Genomic DNA, 21,410 nt, shown 5'->3' with positions numbered 1-21,410 from the left:
CTACATGTTTTTCACCTTTTCTATGCAGTCATCAAAAAATGCCAAGCCAGTATCCTTGTCACTCACAAAACTGCATTCTTCAATAAAGCGGCTGAATATCTGTGTTTTGGTGAGATGTGTGTAGAACTTTGCATAGGCCCGGTCTCTGGTTTTTAAAAATCCTGGTTATAAAAGGAATACACAACTAAATACTAGTTATGAGTTTCATAAGAAAAAAACACATAAGCACTATTTTTCACCGTAGTTAACAATACTTGGCAAGCAATCAACCCCATGTAACCTGCTCACTGTGTCTGTGGACTTCTGTGCAAGAAAAAGATGATGACCTCGTACAAAAGCAGAAGTATCTAGCAGTTAAAACAATACTACAATAAAAATTGTTCTCCTAAGAGGTGATGGGCTTGAAAACATTTAGGACTTTCCAAACCTTCGACTAAAAATCTCTTCTCAAATCTCTCTTCCAGTAATTAAAAAAAAATAAAACAAACAAAAAAAAATCAACCAAAGCCAACCCAAAAACACTACTGACACATACAAAACATAATATCTGGGACATTTTATCTAGCATTCAACTCCTAAACAGATCTGAAAAGTTAAGGTGATGAGGAAAATAAAACTACCTTTGCTGACTATTGTTTTGCTATGTTTCTGATCTCTGCCCCATTTTCTGTTATTTTCCAATTTATAAATCATAGAATTATAGAATGGTTTGGGTTGGAAGGGACCTTAAAGATCATCTGATTCCAACCACCCCGCCATGGGCGGGGACATCTCCTACCAGACCAGGTTGCTCAAAGCCCCAACCAACCCGGCCTTGAACACTGCCAGGGACGGGGCATCCACAGCTTCTCTGGGCAACCTGTGCCAGTGCCACACCTCCCTCATAGTAAAGAACTTCTTTCTTACATCTAATCTAAATCTACTCTCCTTTAGTTGAAAGCCATTATCTCTTGTCCTATCACTACACGTCCTTGTAAAAAGTGCCTCTCCGGCTTCCTTGTAGGCCCCTTCAGGTACTGAAAGGTCACAACAAGGTCTCCCTGGAGCCTTCTCTTCTCCAGGCTGAACAGCCCCACCTCTCTCAGCCTTTCCTCATAGGAGAGGTGTTCCATTCCTCTGACCATTTTTGTGGCCCTCCTCTGCACCCGCTCGAACACCTCCATGTCTTTCCTGCACTGAGGGCTCCATAGCTGGACGCTGGACTCCAGGTGGGGTCTCACCAGAGTGGAGCACAGCGGCAGAATCACCTCCCTCACCCTGCTGGCCACGCTGCTTTTGATGCAGCCCAGGATATGGTTCGCTGCCTGGGCTGCAAGTGCACGTTGCTGGGTCACGTTGGGCTTCTTCTCAACGAGCATCCCCAAGTCCTTCTCAGCAGGGCTGCTCTCAATCCATTCTCTGCCCAGCCTTTATCTGTGCTTGGGATTGCCCCAACCCATGTGCAGGACTTGGCCTTGTTGTTGTATCATGAACATTACTTTCTTCTTCATTATTGGTCTTCTGCCATTTTTACTCTGTACAAATTGAGAACTATTCTTTCATTCCCAAGAGCTGCCCTCACTGAATATGCCATACAGAGAAGGCATACTGAAAAGACAGCTTTTCTAATACCACAGCTATTGCAAAATTGCAGTTCTGTGTACATATATCTGTGTTCTAATCAACTTTGAATAGTTTAACTTCACACAACTGCAATTTTAAATATTGCCAAGAGTTGTTCAGCCAAAGGGAACTTTGACCTTATAAAGTTAAGCAGCTCCTGAACCCTGAATTTGTAACACGGCCAAGGCTACCAGCAGCTGGTTTGCCTCACCCTCACCTTGATGATCAAACAAGGAATCAGCAGCAGTTGCTTTATTTGAAGGTGCCTGCGTGATTGGCTTGAGGAATGTTCTGTAACCCTTTAAAATAGATGCCATGAAACGGAGAAAAGCTTCCTGGATCTCCATCTCAAGTTCCATCATCTTCTTCTGCCAAGAGAAATCTGCCTCAATAGGAGTCATCTCCACTGCAGAGCCTTCCTGAGTTTTCCTGTGAACTAGCAATGAGCAACACATACAATCCTATATTAAAATTCAGTGCATTTAAACAGGCAACTTTTGCAAGACGCTGAAGACAGATTTTTCTTTTTTCTACTTGCCCATTTTCAGAAGTGACAAACACTAGAAATCCTGTGATTATTTTCCAATTGATCTGGTCCATTTAAAAGGCAGGTTAACTTAAGAGTTGGTTACATGTTTTTCTAATTCATTCAGCTCTCTGGGACATGAAATGACGAGAAGGATCTCAGCTGAGTTAATGTTACCACATACCCAACTGAATGCAGTCTTTCAGTAATGTATCAGCATAAACACAAAGGACCATGTTTTGCCTGAAGACTGCATATCTAGAAAGACAAGGCCTAAAACTATTTTTCTAATCAAAATCGTAACATTTTAGTGCACCACAGGGTAGAAACAAGTACATAACATTCAGAGTTTACTCTTGCACTCTTAAAAAAAAACAGTAGCAGGTACTGCTAAAATTATAGTTCAATGCTTTTTATTATTACAAAAATATTGATTATCATAATATGAATATTATAACGTATCTATTACAATATTGCAAAAATAGAAAACTGTCTATCTAAAAAAGACCTCCGATTCTCCTCAAGTTAAAATTAGGTAGTAGTTCTATATTGGGCAGATTGCATGACATACCCTGCTGATAAAACCGAAAGAAAAGTTGAGGTTTTCTAACAGATAAAGTAAAGGCTTTAAAGAAAATTGAGGCAAGAACACCTACCTCTTAATTAATGCACTATAATTTCCATAATATAGAAGCTTTGTACATCTTATGTAACTATGAAGCTATCATTGTCTCCTTCTCTGTAATGATGCAACCTTACATACTCTGAACCAGCTTACCTTAAAGAGCCTATCTATCTACAGTCAGAAAGAAGCAATACCTGAAAACTGTTATGTCAACTACAACTTTGCTCTTACCCGTACAAGTCATAAGGCTGAAGATGGTCCCTTTTTCTTTTTCTGTTGACAAAAATCTTTGCCAAAATTTAGCTACTCGATTATTTTGTAGAAAAGTCACTATCTGAAATATTCAGCAGTATCTGCACAATAGCTGAGATATTCAACATTATTTTACTAATATCCCCATTTCCTCTACCATTTTTTTTTATCAGAACTGTGAATATCGTTTGAGGCTGAGATCCAATCATGTTTTAGCTGAATCTTCCTTTAAATATCATTTCATTATGAGTAAAGGCTAAAAAAAGCTCGAAAGAAGTCACAGTGAAGAAGATAAAAGTCTAAAAAAATACTTCACACCACATACGATAGAAGAAAGTCCTTACATTTACATACTAATTATAATTTAAGACTTGTAAGCGTGTATCAGAAAATATAGTAGTTTTCCTTGAATATTTACTTTCCCTGCTTCAGACAGTTTTTGTTCTTACCCCTTCCCATTTTATTTTATATATTTCACCTGCTGCCAACTGTGGGTGCAATTTCTTTAAGGTGCTGAGCAAACTTTTACATGGCTTCTTAGGAAACTGCTTCCAGCTGGTGCTCTTCTTATCATCCGATCTAAAACACAGGGGAAGTAAAAAGTATATATAAAATACAGACCATATAAAAAAGGATAGCTTCCACACCCTTAGTTGCTTCAGTCTCAGAACATAGTAACGAAAAAATAGAAAATTTGTCAAATATTAAAAAATGGGAGTGACGTAACTCAGAATTTCGTTTCCTCAGATACAGAACAGAGTTTTCTCCAATCTGTAAGGAGAATCTGCATTAAGATTTGATTTAGGCTTTTTAGCTGAAGTTTCACTTAGATGGTTTCCCTTTCAGAATTTTTATCAGTCTTGCTAAAGTAATTTAGGTACACTAATCTGTATGCAATTACTATGCAAAGCCTACTATAAACCTGCCATACTGCTACTGATACAAATAAAAGCAGTTTAGAACACAGCATGAACTTGTTACTGCAAAATGCGGGAAGACCAGTCTGGTAGCTTTATGGTCATACGGTGTCCATGGCAACTCTGTTCTAGCTTCAACCACAGGCTAGCAGGGACTAGGAAGATCAAGAATTCAGTTCAAAGTTTGAAAATTATGGGATTGATTAAGCGATGGGGTAAATTGGCCTAGAGGGATGGTCATCTTTGTTAGACGAACAATGACTACAACGCCAGACATTGTTTAAGCAGTTGGATACATATAGAGAGAGTAGGGAGTAAGTCCTGAGAACTCCTACGCCTCTTTTGGAAGGCAGAATGCGGGGGAGAATTGTTGTAAAAGGGAGCACAACAAACCTTGTGGCCACGAGACCTAATCAGTTATTACTATACAAGCTGATGCTGTCACTGCTTGTTTTGCACTTTGCATCAGCAAAATGTTTGTTCAATTATTATTTGCTCAATTGGCATCAACACAGAACTGTCTTGGGAAGGAAGAAGAAGTTTCTGGAGTTAAAGAAAAAAATGCATGCTTACAGATGCCTTTGCCCATTTTTTTCCCCATCATAATGGCAACCCTATAAACAATGTAAGCAGTACCATTCCAAAAATGCAAGGAAAAAAATCCTGCTATAAAGATAAAACAAACCCTCAAATCTTTGCCCTAAAAAGGCAACTTTCCTTAACCAGCTTTCAATGTTGCTTTCACAGATAGCTGACAACATCCAAAAAAAGGAAGATGGTGAATGAATAAAATGCCTTCAGTATTTTTCAGCAATAAATAAAGCTTCAGTCTATCATAAGGAAGATAGCAGCAAACTTGCTCTAAAAAGACACCAGAAAGACAAACTGATGTACTAGAAAATACTGAATTTTTCAAATGTTATTCTTCTATCATGCAGTTTTTCACAGTTAGCAACAGTGCTATTAAATGCTTTTACATCTAAAAATAAAAGGCAGCATTGGAACAGAAATAAAGAGGGTCAGAAACAGACATGGATAAAATAAAATAGAACACTGATCTTTATTCACTAACAATGTAGTATTTTAGAATTCTGTACGATCTTCAACACAAAGTGCTTTGGGGAGATTTGGTTTTACCTACACAATTCCAAAACTGAAAAATATCTTCATTTTCAGGGTAAAAAAAGTTTTATAATGCAGGTACCAACACCTCACATTTACCTAAGTCAAGTGTTATAAATGTTAAATTCCTCTGAAGTCAAATAAGTGGTACAGATGACATATGCAAAATGGGCAGCAAAAAAGATCAGCTGACTACTGAAAGAGAAATGGACTTGTAAGACAGTAATAGAAAAGGTGCAAAAATCTTTCCAGTTGAGTGCCTCATTAGAGGTCAGCCACTGGCAGACTTTTAGTTCTGTAACCAGTTCAAGTATGGTTGGTGCTTGGTCTGTCTAGTAGTCATCTCAACAGAATCTTGACATCCTTATCTCCCTGCTAAACTGCCTGTTTCTATCTCCTCCATTTTTCTGCAACCCACTCTTCAACATCCACTCTACTTATGAACAAAAACGTTCCGGTATTTTTCACTGCTAATATCTCCATACAAATAACTTATGTCCCTTGACTTTCTTCAGTACATTCTTCTTTCACAACAACTATTATAATTATTCTTTTAGTGGTATAATATTTTGATATTGAGTGATGAAAATGCTTTTTGCAGTGTTTTTAATGGGGCCCTAGGGGAAGGAGAAAAAAAATCAAATTAAAAAAATAAACACAATCTGCTCCATTGTTTACTGTTTCCTTTGTTGCTACTAATAAAACAAAGCATTTCAGTAATGTAAAGGAAACATTTGCTTCAGCAGAGGCACGGTCCTTTTGACACAATGAAAATCAAGAAAGCATCCGACTGACCCACAGATCAAATAACTAAGTTTAACTCAAGTTAGTAAAAACAAAAGTCAAGAGTTAAAAAGTGATGTGAGATGAAGTTAAACTGTATTTTCACACAGAAAAGATGTGCACTTTATTCAGTGAATTTCACTGAAATAAGTGATGAAAATGTAAGAAATGATGGGGCAGAAAAAAAAACCCAACAAAAACTCTTCACCCTCTTTTCTAGCTTTTGTCCCATTTCCTTAGTGAACCGTACTAGAAGTGTAAAAACAAACCAGAATAGATTACAATTATTACTACATTTATAGCAACATATGCATCACATTTTTATAGGCAGTGCCAAGTGTTGACCCTTGACTTAGTAAGTTTTCATTTGCTACAAAAAGTTAGAAATGAGAAAAAGAACAGAGGATAGTAAGAAACGAACCATACTGGATAAATCAGTATTTAATAATTTTTAACTCCTGAGCATTTCAGCAATTTCTCCACCTACAGACAAACATAAAAACTCCATAGAACTTACATGTACACCATGTTTGTGTCTAAGTCAATGCATACAATATCCTGTGGTGGATCGTACAGATCAAAGTATCGTGAATCAACTCCAACAATAAATGGAAGAGGTGCACTGAGTACGGTGGCCAGAGACAGAGGACAGAGGGGGATATATGGACATTGCCACTGAAATGGAAATATCATCTGAAGGAAAAATTAAATGAAATCAATGCATTAAAACAAGACAACAGACAGCGTACAATAAAGACCAAGAAGTTACATGCAGCAAGCTGAACTTGCTAAAAGCCTTATAACACTGTCAGAAAAAGAGTCTTCTAGTCTGACCACTTATTTACAGCACCTCTCTTAGTTATCTACATAAAAATCTTGGTAATTCTAACAGTTATAGAAATAAGACACGCTAGAGCACTTTACCTCAATGCTATTGCTGGGAAAAATAATATAGTGCATCAATCATTTTAACTTAAAACAGCGTTGTAACAACTGTGGAGCTTGAACTGATTTCTCTCACTGCTGTACAGAACACTTTGTACTTACAGCTACTACAGCTTCAGCAACTCCTGTCAACACAGCTGGTCTAAGAGAATGCAGGAGGATCTTGCCTTCTAGTAATACAAAGAGTAACAGAGTGGCACAGTTTTCCGGTCCAAGATTCATGAGCAGAGTGCTAAAGTTTGCTCCACTAAAGGGTGGGTGGGAAGGTGGAAAAAAACAAGACAGTTACAGGATTTTTTTTTAAAAAAGTCACTACTGTCAAACCTCTGATAACTGTTTGGGACAAACTATTGTGCTAATATTACCACACATCCTTATCTACCTATCTATCTAATAGCCATCACCTCAATATGAAACTTGCACTGCCACAAAGAAACCTAAATTCAAATTCTACTGGTGAAGAAACATACGCTATACCAAGCTACTGCTGAGTTTGTGTTTTTTATGGTGCTCTCTCTCTCATACTTGCACAGGCGTGTTGTCTTCCTAACAGTAACACAGATCTAACTGGTTAACAACTAATCTAAGCACAGATAACACCACTAGTTTCACATGATGGTTTAACTCAGGCAAAAATCAGGAACTAGAGTATACATTTGATCTTAGAATCACAGCAGTAAATTCTAATACTAGTCAAGTAAAATCAGTCCTTCATTCTGATAGCAACATGCCTTTAGTTTCCACAGTTTAGACTCCAGTTCATTTGTTTGCACTATACACATTTAGGAATTGTAATGACATCTCTAAGAGCACAGGGGTGTAAATTCTGTCCTTAGAAAAGTGCTTACACGTTACTTTGCAGTTAGGTGGCTGGCTGCAATCTTTCACTTATGTGGGTGCGTAACAGATGTGATTAAACACGGGATTCATCTACACACAGAATATTATACACCAATGTTTAAGGGGGGAATAAAAAAAAGAAGGAAAATATTTTGGGTTTTGACTTAAAAACAAACAAAAAATAAAAAAACAACAACACCATGTCACAATCACATGAAGCCCCAGCCCAGAGGGTGCAAGCAGTATGCACAGAGACTGCATCAACCTTCAGGCACAAACAGCAACTTTCAGATACAATTTTGAATTTCTGAAATGTTTGCACACTTGTGCATTGACCAGTTTCACATAACTGCTTGACTTAAATGTCTCTCTTGGATCCAAAAAGGGGAAAAAAAACAAGATAAAGAACAGTCAATCTATGCATTAAAAAAATTTTGCTTACGAAACAGGTTCTGAAAATACAAGACATTAAAATACTGGGTTTTTTTCCCTCACAGCCTGCTTCTTCCTTCTTCAGAGATCCTACAATAATTTGGCAATTCATCATTATTTTAGGACAATTAGTGACACTGTTCTTCCTCAAGAGACAGGTCTCTGTCAAAAAGACAACACTGTATAGTATTATAAATGTATATTGAGCTTTCCGTTCATAAGATCTAATAATATTGCAGTAATATTTGGCTTCGTTCTATAACTCATTCCTAAATGCCTCTGAATTTTTCAAGTAGCACACATTCAAAGCATTAATAATGATACCTTAATGGTAATGGTGTAGAAACCGGCTGAGACAATATTAATGCATCATGGGCAGAAAGCTGAAACACATAAAGCAGTATGTGATTGATATGGACAACTTCAAAGTTAATACAGCGTAATATTCCAATACAAATGTATATCCATAGTCTCATAAACTGCCTGGCAATGTCATGCAAGAGACGCAAATCAGGCACAATCTTTAGGACTTGTGTTCACTAGGTCAACAGAGCTTGTGTTAGTCACTGAAACGACTGTCAGAAGTTACAGGAAACTGTGACTCAGTGTTGAACATGTAACTGCTGGTAGGTGATTAAACAGAGAAGCACAAGAGACAGTGCCCTAGGCAACTAACCTTTGACCCACAGTAGTAGGTGGACAAGTGAGCGAAAGGCAGAAAACAAATACACCACACCCCCAGGGGAAAGCAAATGGTGCCTATAAAATGAAAGGGTAATACATGGCAGAAACTTCATAAGTGCAAATAGGACGCTGCTGTCATCTGCACCATCTGAAGTCTGAAATAGTTTCCTCTGCTAAGTTACCCCAAGTTTATATCAATGAAAGAGAAGGCCACCCCACCCATCTTCTCCCCTCTCCCTTCCAGCAGATGGGTATTCAAAGCTGAGTAAAAAGTCTAATGGAAGAAACCTGGCTTTCAAAAGCAAGAAAGAGGGTCTGCCATTATTGTAACTAAAAATGGAAGCAAATATTTTGCTTACCTGCACAAGAATTCTTGGCCTTTGTGGTGAAGGGAAAGGTATATTGTGCATAAAATGGGATATGTGCCTGAGAAGAATACAAGATGTTAGAAAACCAGTACCAGGGACTAATCAGGTACTGAAAACCACGTTAATCACATTTTGGAATTACTATGGTACCATGTTTTAGACAGGTTGTTAAGATTTTTTACTGTTTTGGTAAGTTTAAGAGCCTATTTCTGCAAACTGAAACAAAGAAGGTCCATTCACTCACATTTCATGCGTGAAAATTAATACTGGCAGCTTCAGATATGGATGCAAAAGACAGGAACACACCGGCATTTAGACAAGCCATTTAAAAACTCAAGCAGCCTAACCGCATTCCACAGAGCTTCTAACAAGGCTTAGCTAAGAGAAACTATATATTTCCCTGTCAGGCGTCTAATGCAATTTTGAATGCAACATCGTATATCAGTGCGCACACAGGTGCATGCACACACCCATAAAACCTGCATTAGTTGTAGTGCTTGGAAACAGACACAGATATTCCTTGCCAGTGCACAGAGTCCCTGAGTTTGTATTTATTAACCTAAAATGCAGAACTGCAAACATGAGCATGTATCTTACAGCTCAGCCATTTTCTGTGTCTGACATATTCAAGAGAAAGGTAAACAGACTCAACATATTCCAACACAAAAGCCACAGTATGATCCAGTTCACCTTCCTGGCACTGCAAGAGCCACTACGATTAAACAGAAGCAGCAATAATATCTATCAGTACAACATAAGCTACACAGCGGAAACAAAAGGATGGAGTAAATATACCAACTAAGCAAGTGGAACGTGTAAATCACGCGACTTCTTGAGCTGATATAACTACCTTCCCACACTAACTTGAAAAATGTTTTACATACTTTTCAATGGGAAGAGGATGGGGTCCAGAGACAGAGAGTTTGTAGATGAACATAAGAAATTTTCGAAATGCATCAAAGAAAGGCCAGTGTGAAAGAAGGCAGATGCATTTGTTGGAATTGATGGACTTGGAAGTAACCACTTTCCTCTCTACAGCTGTCAGGAGTCCCAGCTGCAATTGTTGTTTTTCTGTCAGCAGCTCCCGGGGATAAGGCTCATAAAACTGTATAGCAGCACCATAAACCTAAAAGATGAAGAAAAAAAGCTGAGCAAACACAATATTTAACAGATTAAGTTAGAACTTTCAAAGCATTGTTAAGTCCTTGGTGTCTGCACACAACCTAATGACTTTTTATGTAACATACACGAAGTATCCTTATAAACGAAATGCTTTGGACTCTCATGCCTCTCCCTCTTTTTCACTGCACTTTCCTCAACAAAGTATTCATACCTAGTAAACTGAAAGAGAAGGAATCAAAACTCCATGCTGTGGAAAATCCAGTAACTGTCCAGAAACAATTGCATTCAGCAAATTCCCCTATCATTATCACACTAAACAATAAAATTATTTTAGCTGTGACTTCACTCATTTTATCAAGCTAAACAGACACCAACCTTTTCTAATATTCCTTCCCTATTTGTCAGAGTTTCACAATTAACTGAATTACTCTGGCAAGTTTAGCAAAAGAAGAACAGGGAAAGATGGATACCAGAGTACACATTCTCTGAGAAAAATGCTCACAGCTACTGCATTCCCCCTTGAGAAAGAAGTATTAATATACTGGAGAAAGGCTTTTTTCGTTGTTTGGAAACGGAGAAGTATATAAATGTCCCTGATAGGGGACTGAGGCAGTTGAGCTGTTATCACTAATAGAGCCAAACTGCTGTTTATTAGTCACAGCAAGAGCTAACCACACATTATCATCACTTATTCCCTCACGCAGTTCACACACACACACAGACACAGTTGGTAAGCTGAAGCAACAGCTGGAAGACCAACGCCAAACCAGGGGCCCTGTGCTTCATCAGGTGTAGCTATAATCCTGTAGTATCTGTCTGTGCGTAGCGGACACTGCCTTCTCACACATGGGCTGAATCATGCAACACATTTTTGGCGCTCGTGCGTGCTGGTGGCCTTATATGGATTCAAGCAGATGGCTGGTGTTCCGAATCTATCACTTGATGTGAACTCAACAGGATCACTAGTCTCAGGAGCTCATCAGTTCTTCAGAGCCTTTCACATGCTACCTCTTAGCATATGCTTCTCCTCTCCCTGCCCTGCTGTCTTCTGGTAACTATTTTCCTGTTCATACACATAGGTACCTACAGAGCCCAATCACACAAATTCACACCAAAGTGGCTTTTAAGGTAACCATATGAAAACTGCAACAACCTCAACATTGTTAACACATGTGGTAAGTGAACATGTCTTTAACATGTAGGCTACACTTCCATTCCATCCCAGAAACATCCTGCTTGAAACAACAGGGAAATCCATGTGCTGTGAGTTTCAGTTTTGTTAAGTGTATGGTTCAGTTTACAGGGGACTAAACAGCACACACTCTTCCAGCTGTTTCCTGTTTTCGTTTACATCTGTCTTACACAAAGGTTTAAGAAACACAATTTTATCAGGGAAGTATTTGACAATTTATTTTGTAGTATTTCTCAACGACTTCTACAAATAGAAGAAACAATGCCTGTTTATCACCATAGCAGCCATTTGAACTAAAATTAAAAACAGTCACTGTGTGGTGCCATACCTTTTCTGCAGAAGAGCACGTCAGTACAAATGTTGAGAACACTGGTAGTGGATATTTGGTTTGAGGGTCCCAGCACTCAATAGTAGCTCCCATAGGAAGGCAAAAGAGAGGTACAGATTCCGACAGTGGGAATGACTCATAGTTCTCTTGAGGATATCTGAAAATTAAGCCTTCAGAATGGGAGAAGGAAAAGTAAGCTCATTTGCTCTGCAAGCCCTAAATAATGTAAGTAATTTATTTTCCACAATATACAGCAAAGTCTGTTGGTTATCTGGACTTTATAAATGAAGATTGCATCTGTAGAAGAAAAAAATCTCTCATCTGAGAGTAAGACTAAGTCATCCAAGTAACAATCATTTAAAAATTGTGTATGAATACTGAAGCACTGCCTTTTGGTAACTGCTCAAAAAACAGTACATAGTGAAAACTAATTAGTGAAGATTTTTCTTTAAACCAGTTGGGAATTACCTATGCTATTTAAATGTGCCATTGGAATGGATTTTGTTACAAAGAAATTCCTGTGAAGAAAGTGATCATTTATCAAATGTGAAAACAGCAGCAATATCTCCACTGAAAACAGGATGAACTAGCTGACTGTCCGCATTTCCTACTAATCAGTCAGTATGTTCAATTTAAAAAAATCGTTAATTCAGTTTTCCAAAATATATTTAATTCTTGCTGAAAATAGGCACAGAGGCATTGGTTTACTACTGCTGCTCATCTAGTTTATTTTATGGTACAGTGACTTCATTATCTATGCTTTCCACTTCCACTTGGTAGTTCACTCCTTTCAAAGGAATTTGGTGCACTTGGTGCTCAGTAGAAACTCTTTTGAAAGCTTTTTTCTTTTTTTTGACTTCTTCAGAAAAAAAAAATCTGTAACAACACACTAAAAAACTTATAAAAGTCAGACTTAAAAAAAGACTTTTTGTCATTTATTGTTCAGAATATTTTTCACTCTCCTGAAATAAGCAACAAGTGAATAGTTGTGCAGCTGAAGGGAAGGAACACATTTAACTTTCAAATTAAACGAAAGATGTTGCACTAGCTGTGAGACATAAAAAGAAACATGAGTAAGGTTGAATGGAATTTTTAATTATTCCTTCTCCATCATCACAAGACTAGAAATATGAAGTCTTTTGTTACATCTGAAATGCTTGCTAAGCTTTCCACTAAAGCTCATAAACTACCAAACCTGTCATGGTAAGAACTAAATTAATAGAGAACAATACTATTCCTACTAAGGCTACTTCTTTTTTTTTTTTTTTTTTTGTCTGGGAAAAGTGAGGAGGGCAAAGAAGGCATTATAGCAGCTGACTTCAGCTGACATGCTCTAGGAACAGAATTCTGACGGACGGCACTTAAGCTTTTAAAATTATTATTTGATTTCAATAAGGCATTTGAATCCTTCTGTTCGCATGTTTAGAAAGTCTGCTTCTAAAATTACTTACCAGCTTTATATGCTAAAGAGTTAGAAGATGGCACAGACTTCTTGTAACAAATGTATACACTGGAACCCCACTGGAAGACACAAGTTTTATCTTAGAACCAGTAAAGATGACAAGATGGAGCACAGAAATCACGTGTAAGCATCTGAATATACTTCCACTTGCAAAGAAGACATTTAAATACAAAGTGTTATGGAATGAAACGACTGGTTGGCTGCCAAGTGCATGTAAATCATGAAACCGAGAATTCACCCTTCTCACATTTTTTAGAGATTACACGATTTACACAAAACAATCATACCACCACACTACTCTCTGACTTATTCCAACAGAAGAACAGGGAAAAGTGAAGCAGATAATTTGCAAGTTCACATTTTCTTCATTATTTAAAATGAGACTCTTATAGGAACCCCATCAGTGGAAGTGAAATTCTAAATGTATCACTTGAAGCTTTTATCCTACTTCCATATTCTAGTTTAACCCAGCAGCTGGCAACTAAGCATTAGACAGCCACTCGCTCACCCAGCAGGATGGGGAGGAGAAATGGACAAAAGGGAAAACTCGTGAGTTAAGATAAAGACAATTTAACAAGACAACAAAGGAAATACCTCTAATAATACTAATAATAGTAACGATAATAACAATGATACTAATGAATATGCAAAACAAACTACATAAAATCCAGTATTTCTTACCACCCAATGACTGAGTCACAGGCCAAAAAAAAATTCTAAGTCCCAGACAGGAGAGGATTCAAACCCACGGAAACGAGAAAAGAAAGATTGCCGCCCCCCAGTCAACCCCCATTCACTGCGCATGACGCCCACGGTATGGAATATTTCCACTGGCCAGCTTGGCTGTCTGTCTGTCTGTGCTCCCTCGCAGCCCCTGCACACCTGCTCAGTATCTGAATATGAGAAACTGGGAACAGTCCTCGATTACATAGCGACAACTGAAAAAATCACTGTTATCAACAGTCTTCTCATACTAAATCTAAAACACAGCAGCTACTGGGAAAAAAATTAACTCCATCCCAGCTGAAACCAGTACATTCCATAAACTGGTTATGTAAATAACGTTTTAGCAATTTGTCTAAATACACTCTAACGGTTGAAAAAAATCAGTTATTTCAGCCTGTGTAAACTAAAAGCAAAACAGACTAAACAAAAGTGAACTAACAGAAAAACAAAAGTTACATGAAGAAACTGTATGCAGTAATCATTATTCTTACATGTCTTAGTAATATAGGCGTTATTAATAACGAAGAAGAAAAGCACTTGTCAGCATCAACAAAGGGGCGGGAAAGAATTAAAAAAAAAGAAAAAATCCATCGCACTACTCTTAAATAGCACCTAGACACGAATATGCAAAATGAAGCAGGGAGTAATCAAAACGAAGAAGTAATTCCTAACATCACAGAATCACAGAACGTTAGGGGCTGGAAGAGACATCTGTGGGTCATCTAGTCCAACCCCCCTGCCGAAGCAGGGTCACCTACAGCAGGCTGCACAGGACCTTGTCCAGGTGGGTCCTGAGTATCTCCAGAGAAGGAGACTCCACAACCTCCCTGGGCAGCCTGTTCCAGGGCTCCGTCACCCTCAGAGGGAAGAAGTTCTTCCTCATGTTCAGACGGAACTTCCTGTGCTTCAGTTTGTGCCCGTTGCCCCTTGTCCTGTTGCTGGGCACCACTGAAAAGAGTCTGGTCCCATCCTCCTGACACCCACCCTCAAGATATTTATAAGCATTTATAAGGTCCCCTCTTAGTCTCCTCTTCTTCAGGCTGAACAAGCCCAGTTCCCTCAACCTCTCCTCGTAGGGGAGATGCTCCAGTCCCCTCACCATCCTCGTAGCCCTCTGCTGGACTCTCTCCAGTAGCTCTTCATCTTTCTTGAACTGGGGAGCCCAGAACTGCACACAGTACTCCAGATGGGGCCTCACTAGGGCAGAGTAGAGGGGAAGGAGAACCTCCCTCGACCTACTGGCCACACTCCTCCTAATGCATCCCAGGATCCCATTGGCCTTCTTGGCAGCCAGGGCTCATGGTCTACTTGTCGTCTACCAGGACAGCCAGGTCCCTCTCCGCAGAGCTGCTGTCCATCAGGTCTGCCCCATACTGCTGCATGGCGTTATTCGTCCCCAAAGGAAATCAGAGCAACAAAACCTACAAAACTGACTTCTCACACTTGGTATATACAATGAAAGAATTATGATGTAGTGACAGAACACAACTCTAACAGTGCTAAGAAGAGTTCAAAGAGCTACTCTTGTCAGATTGTTTGTTATTTAAAAAAAAAAATGAAAGCGACTCAAGCTTTTAAATACTCACCATACCACAGTTTAAATTCTTATCAACTTTGCAGAATGTATGAGGAGGGGTTTCTCCTTTGCTGGTAACAATAACACAGATATCCGTCACTGCCAGTGAATTTTGAGGTCGTATTGGAGAAGCCCTTCGATATGTGATAAAGATCCGTTGAGAAGAAGCTGAACTGTTGTTAACATTAGCGCAACGACCATAAGGAGTAGCTTGAATCACTTCACAGCCTGAAATGATGCGTTCCTTCCCTTCATATAGAACTCTGCAGACAGGAAGAAAAAATGTTGTGTACATTCAAAAATATATGAAGTTACTTGGACAAATTCAAATAAATTGTCCATCCATTAGCACCTATGTCATCATATGCAATGTTCTAATGTGCATTTTACACATTGTCTTTTGTCATGCACGATTTAAGGCAAAGAAACTGTTCAGAAATATTTAAATATTATAAGAAATCTCCACAGGAACAAATCACAGTTATGGAAACATAAAATCAAGCCACACTGAAAAGGATTTAGTTATAGAATTAGCAGGAAAGCTGCACTATCAATGAAAATTAAATACAAAGGAAGCTTTAAATTGCTTCCATATACCATACCTGATAATTTCTTAGAAATTATTTCCATCACTAAAATGTCTGGTAAGTCAATTTAAGCTTGCTTTTTTTTTTTTTTTTTTTTGTAAGGAATGTTGTTGGAAAATAACAACAGAAAACAGAATCTGCTTCCTAGATGAATTTTTACCAAAAAAAAAGAAAAAAAACAAAAAACAAACCCAAACCAATAATGATTTACATTCACAGTTTGAATAACATTCCCTAAGGGGGAGAGGGAGACAAAATAATACTCCACTCCACATAAAAGGAAGAAATGATAACTACAGTCAACTGTACTCCTAGAAAGCAGAATGTATCTTACATGGCCATACAGCAATATTCACATGGTACCTGAATTTTTTTAGCCAGATCACTAGCTTAGATCACCATATTCTTAGCAAAAAAAAGAAAGATCCTTCACAACTTCACAGCAGCTAAACGAGCTAAAACTTTACACTCCAATCTTTCTGAAACATAAAGCTATTAGGAAGTAACCATGAGAAGAAATGTGGAAGTCCAACCATACATCACTGCATATTTTTAATGCACAAATGTAAGCTTTATCTTCCTTTCCACAGCCAAAGAAGCAATGGTTCCACTTACTTGATTCTCTGCAGTATGTACAGAGTACTTGTCATACTCAAATGAGTTCTCTTCTTTACAGTACATGGCAAGACTTAGGATAAAGGTAACAAATTAAAACACTGTATTTTGTGACCTGCAGCTTCCCACATGTAGTCCATCCCAACTTTGCTTTAAAATAAAAAACAAGCAGGAAATATAACTTACTGTCCCAAAATACCCTTGGTCAAATGTTTGACAGACTACTAGTTAGTGTGTATTTGAAAACTTCAATGTCATGGGTATAAGCTAAAAAAAATGCCTTTTTCTAGATCCAACAACTCTCAGAACTTTCAGAAAATACATACACCATTAAACTTTCCAAATTACTTAAATACTGCTGTTCATCTTTACACTGGAATACACAAATATTACTGTTTCTTCTGATTCTACAGAAGAAACTTGTATCTTGTCATAGTATTGAGGACATATGTGAACTATAGTCCTAGAATACTTCAATAAAGCAAAGAAATCACAAGAGTTGGGAGTATACTGATGTAGCTACCAGGCTGCCATACAAATTTATTCAGCTAGTTCATGGAGGACAATATTCTTGTCTTCAAAAACGGTTTCAGCTATAAAGAGTCTGATCACCACACTTTCACTACATCTAAAACAATGCGTAATCTCAGGTTCAAAACCAGCCTAATACCAGTATGTCCAGGTTTTAATATATCAAGTAGTGCTTCAACATATGTAGAGAAAGTACATGCCATTCAAATTACTTCTAAACTAAATAACCTTCTGGAAGAACATGTATTTTACTCTTTTTATTGAGTTACCTACTTCATAAAGTTAAAAAAAGAGAAGCAAAAAACAAACACAAAACAGCTATGATGGCAGCACTCGCAGGTCACCTTCACTATGCATAAAGAGTTTACACGAACTCTTCACATATCTGCCTTCCATTAATCAGAGGAGAACACTAACAGAGCAGTCTTCAGTGGAAGTTTCAGTTCAATTTTATTTCAGTTTCATGTATTTTAAATAAAATCCAAGAATTTAAAGTTATTTCAGAAACATCTGTCATTTGTGAGCTTTTGAGAAGGAAAACCATATTAACCAGAATTCCAGCAGTTCAATTTAATAGGTTTACAAGCATTCTCAGAAAGATACGTAAAGACTGAGGAACTTCTCAGTTGTGCAAATACTTCTGAAAGGTAAGCAACTGGCCAGCTTCAAGATTGTAACACTGCAGCTGCCTTCTACCAAAAGCAAAAAGAAAACGAAAGCAACTCTCACCCGTACATACCAGCAGAAGTATTATTAAACCACAGCATTTCCTGACCTCATGCACAGTATGGAATTTAAGAAAACAAGCAAACAGAAGAAAACCACCACCCACAGCTCAGTCAAATTAAACAATGATTTTAATGATTCAGACAAAAACATTCAGAAGTGATGCATGAAATATTTAACATGACACCCTCTCTATACAAAGTTCTCCCTGAGAGAATAAGTTTACTCCTACTTGTTTCAACTTTCCAGTGACTGCCTTCGATTAATTAGTACTGATCAGGATAAGACTTGTTTCCTGCTTCTATGAGCTCATACCTTGGCCTTGATACTAAGTACACCTTATTCGCTACATTATTCTATCAGCTTCAGTAAAGTTCCATTTCAAGCAAAATATAACCTACATTTTCGCCTAAATATTAGGTCCTTTCTTCTTAAGAAAGACCAAAGGCTGTTTCACATTGGACATGGAAGTTCTCTCATGACCAGTTTTATTGATTTAAAGGTATATTTCAATACATCAGATAACAGAGTTTAGAAAAGACAAACACTACCTTCTTGCATCTGTTGAGGTAAAAACCTTAAACCATAGAAAACTCTGCTTCTGGAAAACCATTTCAAAACAGGCAGACTTGCAAATCGCACCGTGTGGGGCTGCTCTCCAGCTTGACTTCTCTTCTAGGTCCAACCACATTTCTGCCTCTCAGTCCCTACGCAATATGACTCTTCATAACACCTTTTCCTATCTCATTTAAGAGAAGGCAGTATACAAGTACTGAATAATAAAGGAACTAAAATGAATACACTAGGCAGTAGAAGGGTCACAGGAGAAGCACTGGTCAAGCAGAGGGAAAAGATTGACTTATCTTTTATTTCTACTGCCACCACTATTATTATTTGTCTAAACATACAAATGATTAATTTCATCATTACTATCCTAAGCTGTTCCAAACACCCAACCACAGTTGTCACACCGGTGGGATTTAAGGAACAATGGAAGATGTTGGCTGTTAAGAACATCTTCTAATTTCTCTTATGCTTCTTGAAATTTGAGTTCACTCATTTTTGAAATACATCTCCAGTCAACAGATGGGTCCTTGGCACAGAACTGCTAACCAAACTAAAGCTTCCCATACTAGTTAAAAAAAATTAAATAAATCACTATTTCTTTACTTACACAATTCAAGCTACCTAACTTTTGCATTACTCAGTAATGCAAGAACCTCTGTTTCAGACAGGAAGTCTGACATTCTTTCCTTGGTCCTTTCTACAGTAAGTATTACAAATTGCAAACGCACTTACGCTTAAAAAGCATTTCTCTGTTGGGTTTTCTTCTGTTTAAGAAACAAGTGCTGGAGCTGCCTCATCTTCCTAACTCAAGTGTAAAACAAAGAGAGGTAAGGTCTTGTTTCAAAGTCTCACTGCACCTAAATGAAACAAATCTCAAATCTCAGTTCTTCTCTAATTCTGGAACATGAGCAAAAATACTGGTTAGGAACACAATAGAATGATCAGTAGCTTTAAAGTAGGATTATTTATAGACATATAAGCTTAAGATACTAAATTTTACAGCTGTAGGAAAAGGACCTCAGAGATCTCTTGTCCTAGGATCAAACCTTTATTCTTCCCACTAAAAACAACTACAGTAAATGTAATATCCAGAGGCACGGCACATGGTCTAACTATATGCAAGTGAGCATCTGCAGCAGGAAGTCACTAGCAGCTTACAGACACTTCAACTTCAGAACCAGTGGAAAGATAGGAAGGAAAGAGGATGGAGGGCACAGAAATACAGAACACAAGGGCAACAGCACACAATCAGCAGAGCATATCCCCATCTCTCTGTTCCTCCAAACAGTATTTGTTTAATTAATTTCCCTAAAAATAGCCCTGAAAGAAACACACACACCTATCAAGAATCATCTGAATGCTCAGACTACAAGATAACTCAACTTTACACACGCATTACCAACCTTGACACAAGACTACGGATTTGACCCTTTCAAGGGATATACTCTACCTACAATGTCCACTCAGTATGTCAGCTGACAATTGAGATTTGAGGCTCAAAGGTAATATATTCTTTCACACTTGGTTCTTTAATTAAGAGAAGAGAGAACAGCATAAATTAGCCTTCAGATTGTACATACATCTCTTGCCCAAACTCCACTTTCATTTGAACACAGTGAAATTCACACACACAAAAAAAAGCTTGCTCTGACCATCTCTTGCAGGCAGTTGCAAAACAGCATGAACAGCAGGGGGAAAACATTCATACGCATCATTGCTCACAGTGAAAAGCCTGCCATGATTTGTTTGGTGTGACACCCTAACTAGATCTGTGTAAAACAAAATATAGAATAAATATCACTTGCCAAATACCACAGTTTTCCACCAATCGGTTTAAATAGTGTCTCTGTTAGGGAAGCCCTTAGTCAGCCAAATATTTGCCTGTTTTGCTTATCAGGTATTCCCTATGAAATCTATCCAAGCATTCAAGTTTCTAAAGTTGTGGGAGACATGAAAATAAACATATGCTAGCAGAATTGCTTCCACAAAGGCACACACTGAAGACTGATCATTTAGGAATCCCTTTGAGGAATCATTCCCTCTAGAAATTCTTCCTTCTGCTAGAACTTACAGAAGTTTGATATATCATTCAAAGAATAACTTCATACTGCAATTCCACACAGTCAAATCCCATTGCAACAGTTGTTTCATCTTGCAGCATCAATCACACACATGGGAAAACAAAAAACACAGTTTCACTGATGATAATTTGAACACAGCTTAGATGATCAAGATGAACTGAAGTTAGAGAGTACCAGGCTAATCACACAACTTGTACTATAATCCTTAGAGCAGAGGTGTTGCCATGTAACAGTTTTCATTGCTAAGATTTCATTATCAGTTTCTTCCTGACTGGATTCTACTTGTCAGATGGCACTCAAACTGTAGGTCAAAAGCAGGGTACACAGGCATTGTGCCTGATGTGCTTAAACTTATAAATGAAATGAACTAAACTTACTAGAGCTTACATAGAGACACATGCTTTTTACTTTACTCTTTACTATTTATTTCATAACTATATAAAGAAAATCACATACACTCCTTATTTTGCCATCCTTGGAATAGCTCCCCCCACCCATACTCTATTTTCGCTTTCTTATTACATCCACAGTAATTCTACGATGTCCTTATCCAAACCAGAGCAGTTCAAGTGCTATGTAGAGCAATTTAGACAACACTGTAGTGCTGCATGAGTTATTACAGATTAAGCATTACTTCAATATGCTAGCAGCACAGACTATAATACCACAGGATTTTGTGATCCTGTGAATTTGTCATGAATACTTACATTAAACTCCGTATCCTCTAAGTAACAAAATTAGTTCAGAGCTTCTCTGTCCAGGTTTCATCCTGAATTTATTAAGCACTGAATTTAAAGCACT

At 37.9% G+C, this 21,410-nt stretch overlaps 1 protein-coding gene across 1 annotated transcript in view; it reads right to left on the bottom strand.

Annotated features, from left to right (window-relative positions):
* Positions 1 to 21,410, bottom strand: part of DENND4C (DENN domain containing 4C) — a 76,557-nt gene that overhangs the window by 30,793 nt on the left and 24,354 nt on the right. The window contains exons 3-13 of the mRNA XM_075411568.1: positions 15,513 to 15,765; positions 13,190 to 13,259; positions 11,739 to 11,908; positions 9,981 to 10,222; positions 9,088 to 9,154; positions 8,369 to 8,427; positions 6,875 to 7,019; positions 6,345 to 6,520; positions 3,484 to 3,584; positions 1,820 to 2,038; positions 16 to 161 (exon numbers count right to left, since the gene is read on the bottom strand). Of these exons, the coding sequence (XP_075267683.1) occupies positions 16 to 161; positions 1,820 to 2,038; positions 3,484 to 3,584; positions 6,345 to 6,520; positions 6,875 to 7,019; positions 8,369 to 8,427; positions 9,088 to 9,154; positions 9,981 to 10,222; positions 11,739 to 11,908; positions 13,190 to 13,259; positions 15,513 to 15,765 (1,648 nt within the window). The remainder of the gene's footprint in view (positions 1 to 15; positions 162 to 1,819; positions 2,039 to 3,483; positions 3,585 to 6,344; positions 6,521 to 6,874; positions 7,020 to 8,368; positions 8,428 to 9,087; positions 9,155 to 9,980; positions 10,223 to 11,738; positions 11,909 to 13,189; positions 13,260 to 15,512; positions 15,766 to 21,410) is intronic.

The sequence above is a fragment of the Opisthocomus hoazin genome, chromosome Z (genome assembly GCF_030867145.1).
Source record: "Opisthocomus hoazin isolate bOpiHoa1 chromosome Z, bOpiHoa1.hap1, whole genome shotgun sequence".
Lineage (NCBI taxonomy): Eukaryota > Metazoa > Chordata > Aves > Opisthocomiformes > Opisthocomidae > Opisthocomus > Opisthocomus hoazin.
This window is presented reverse-complemented; position numbering and strand designations above follow the sequence as displayed.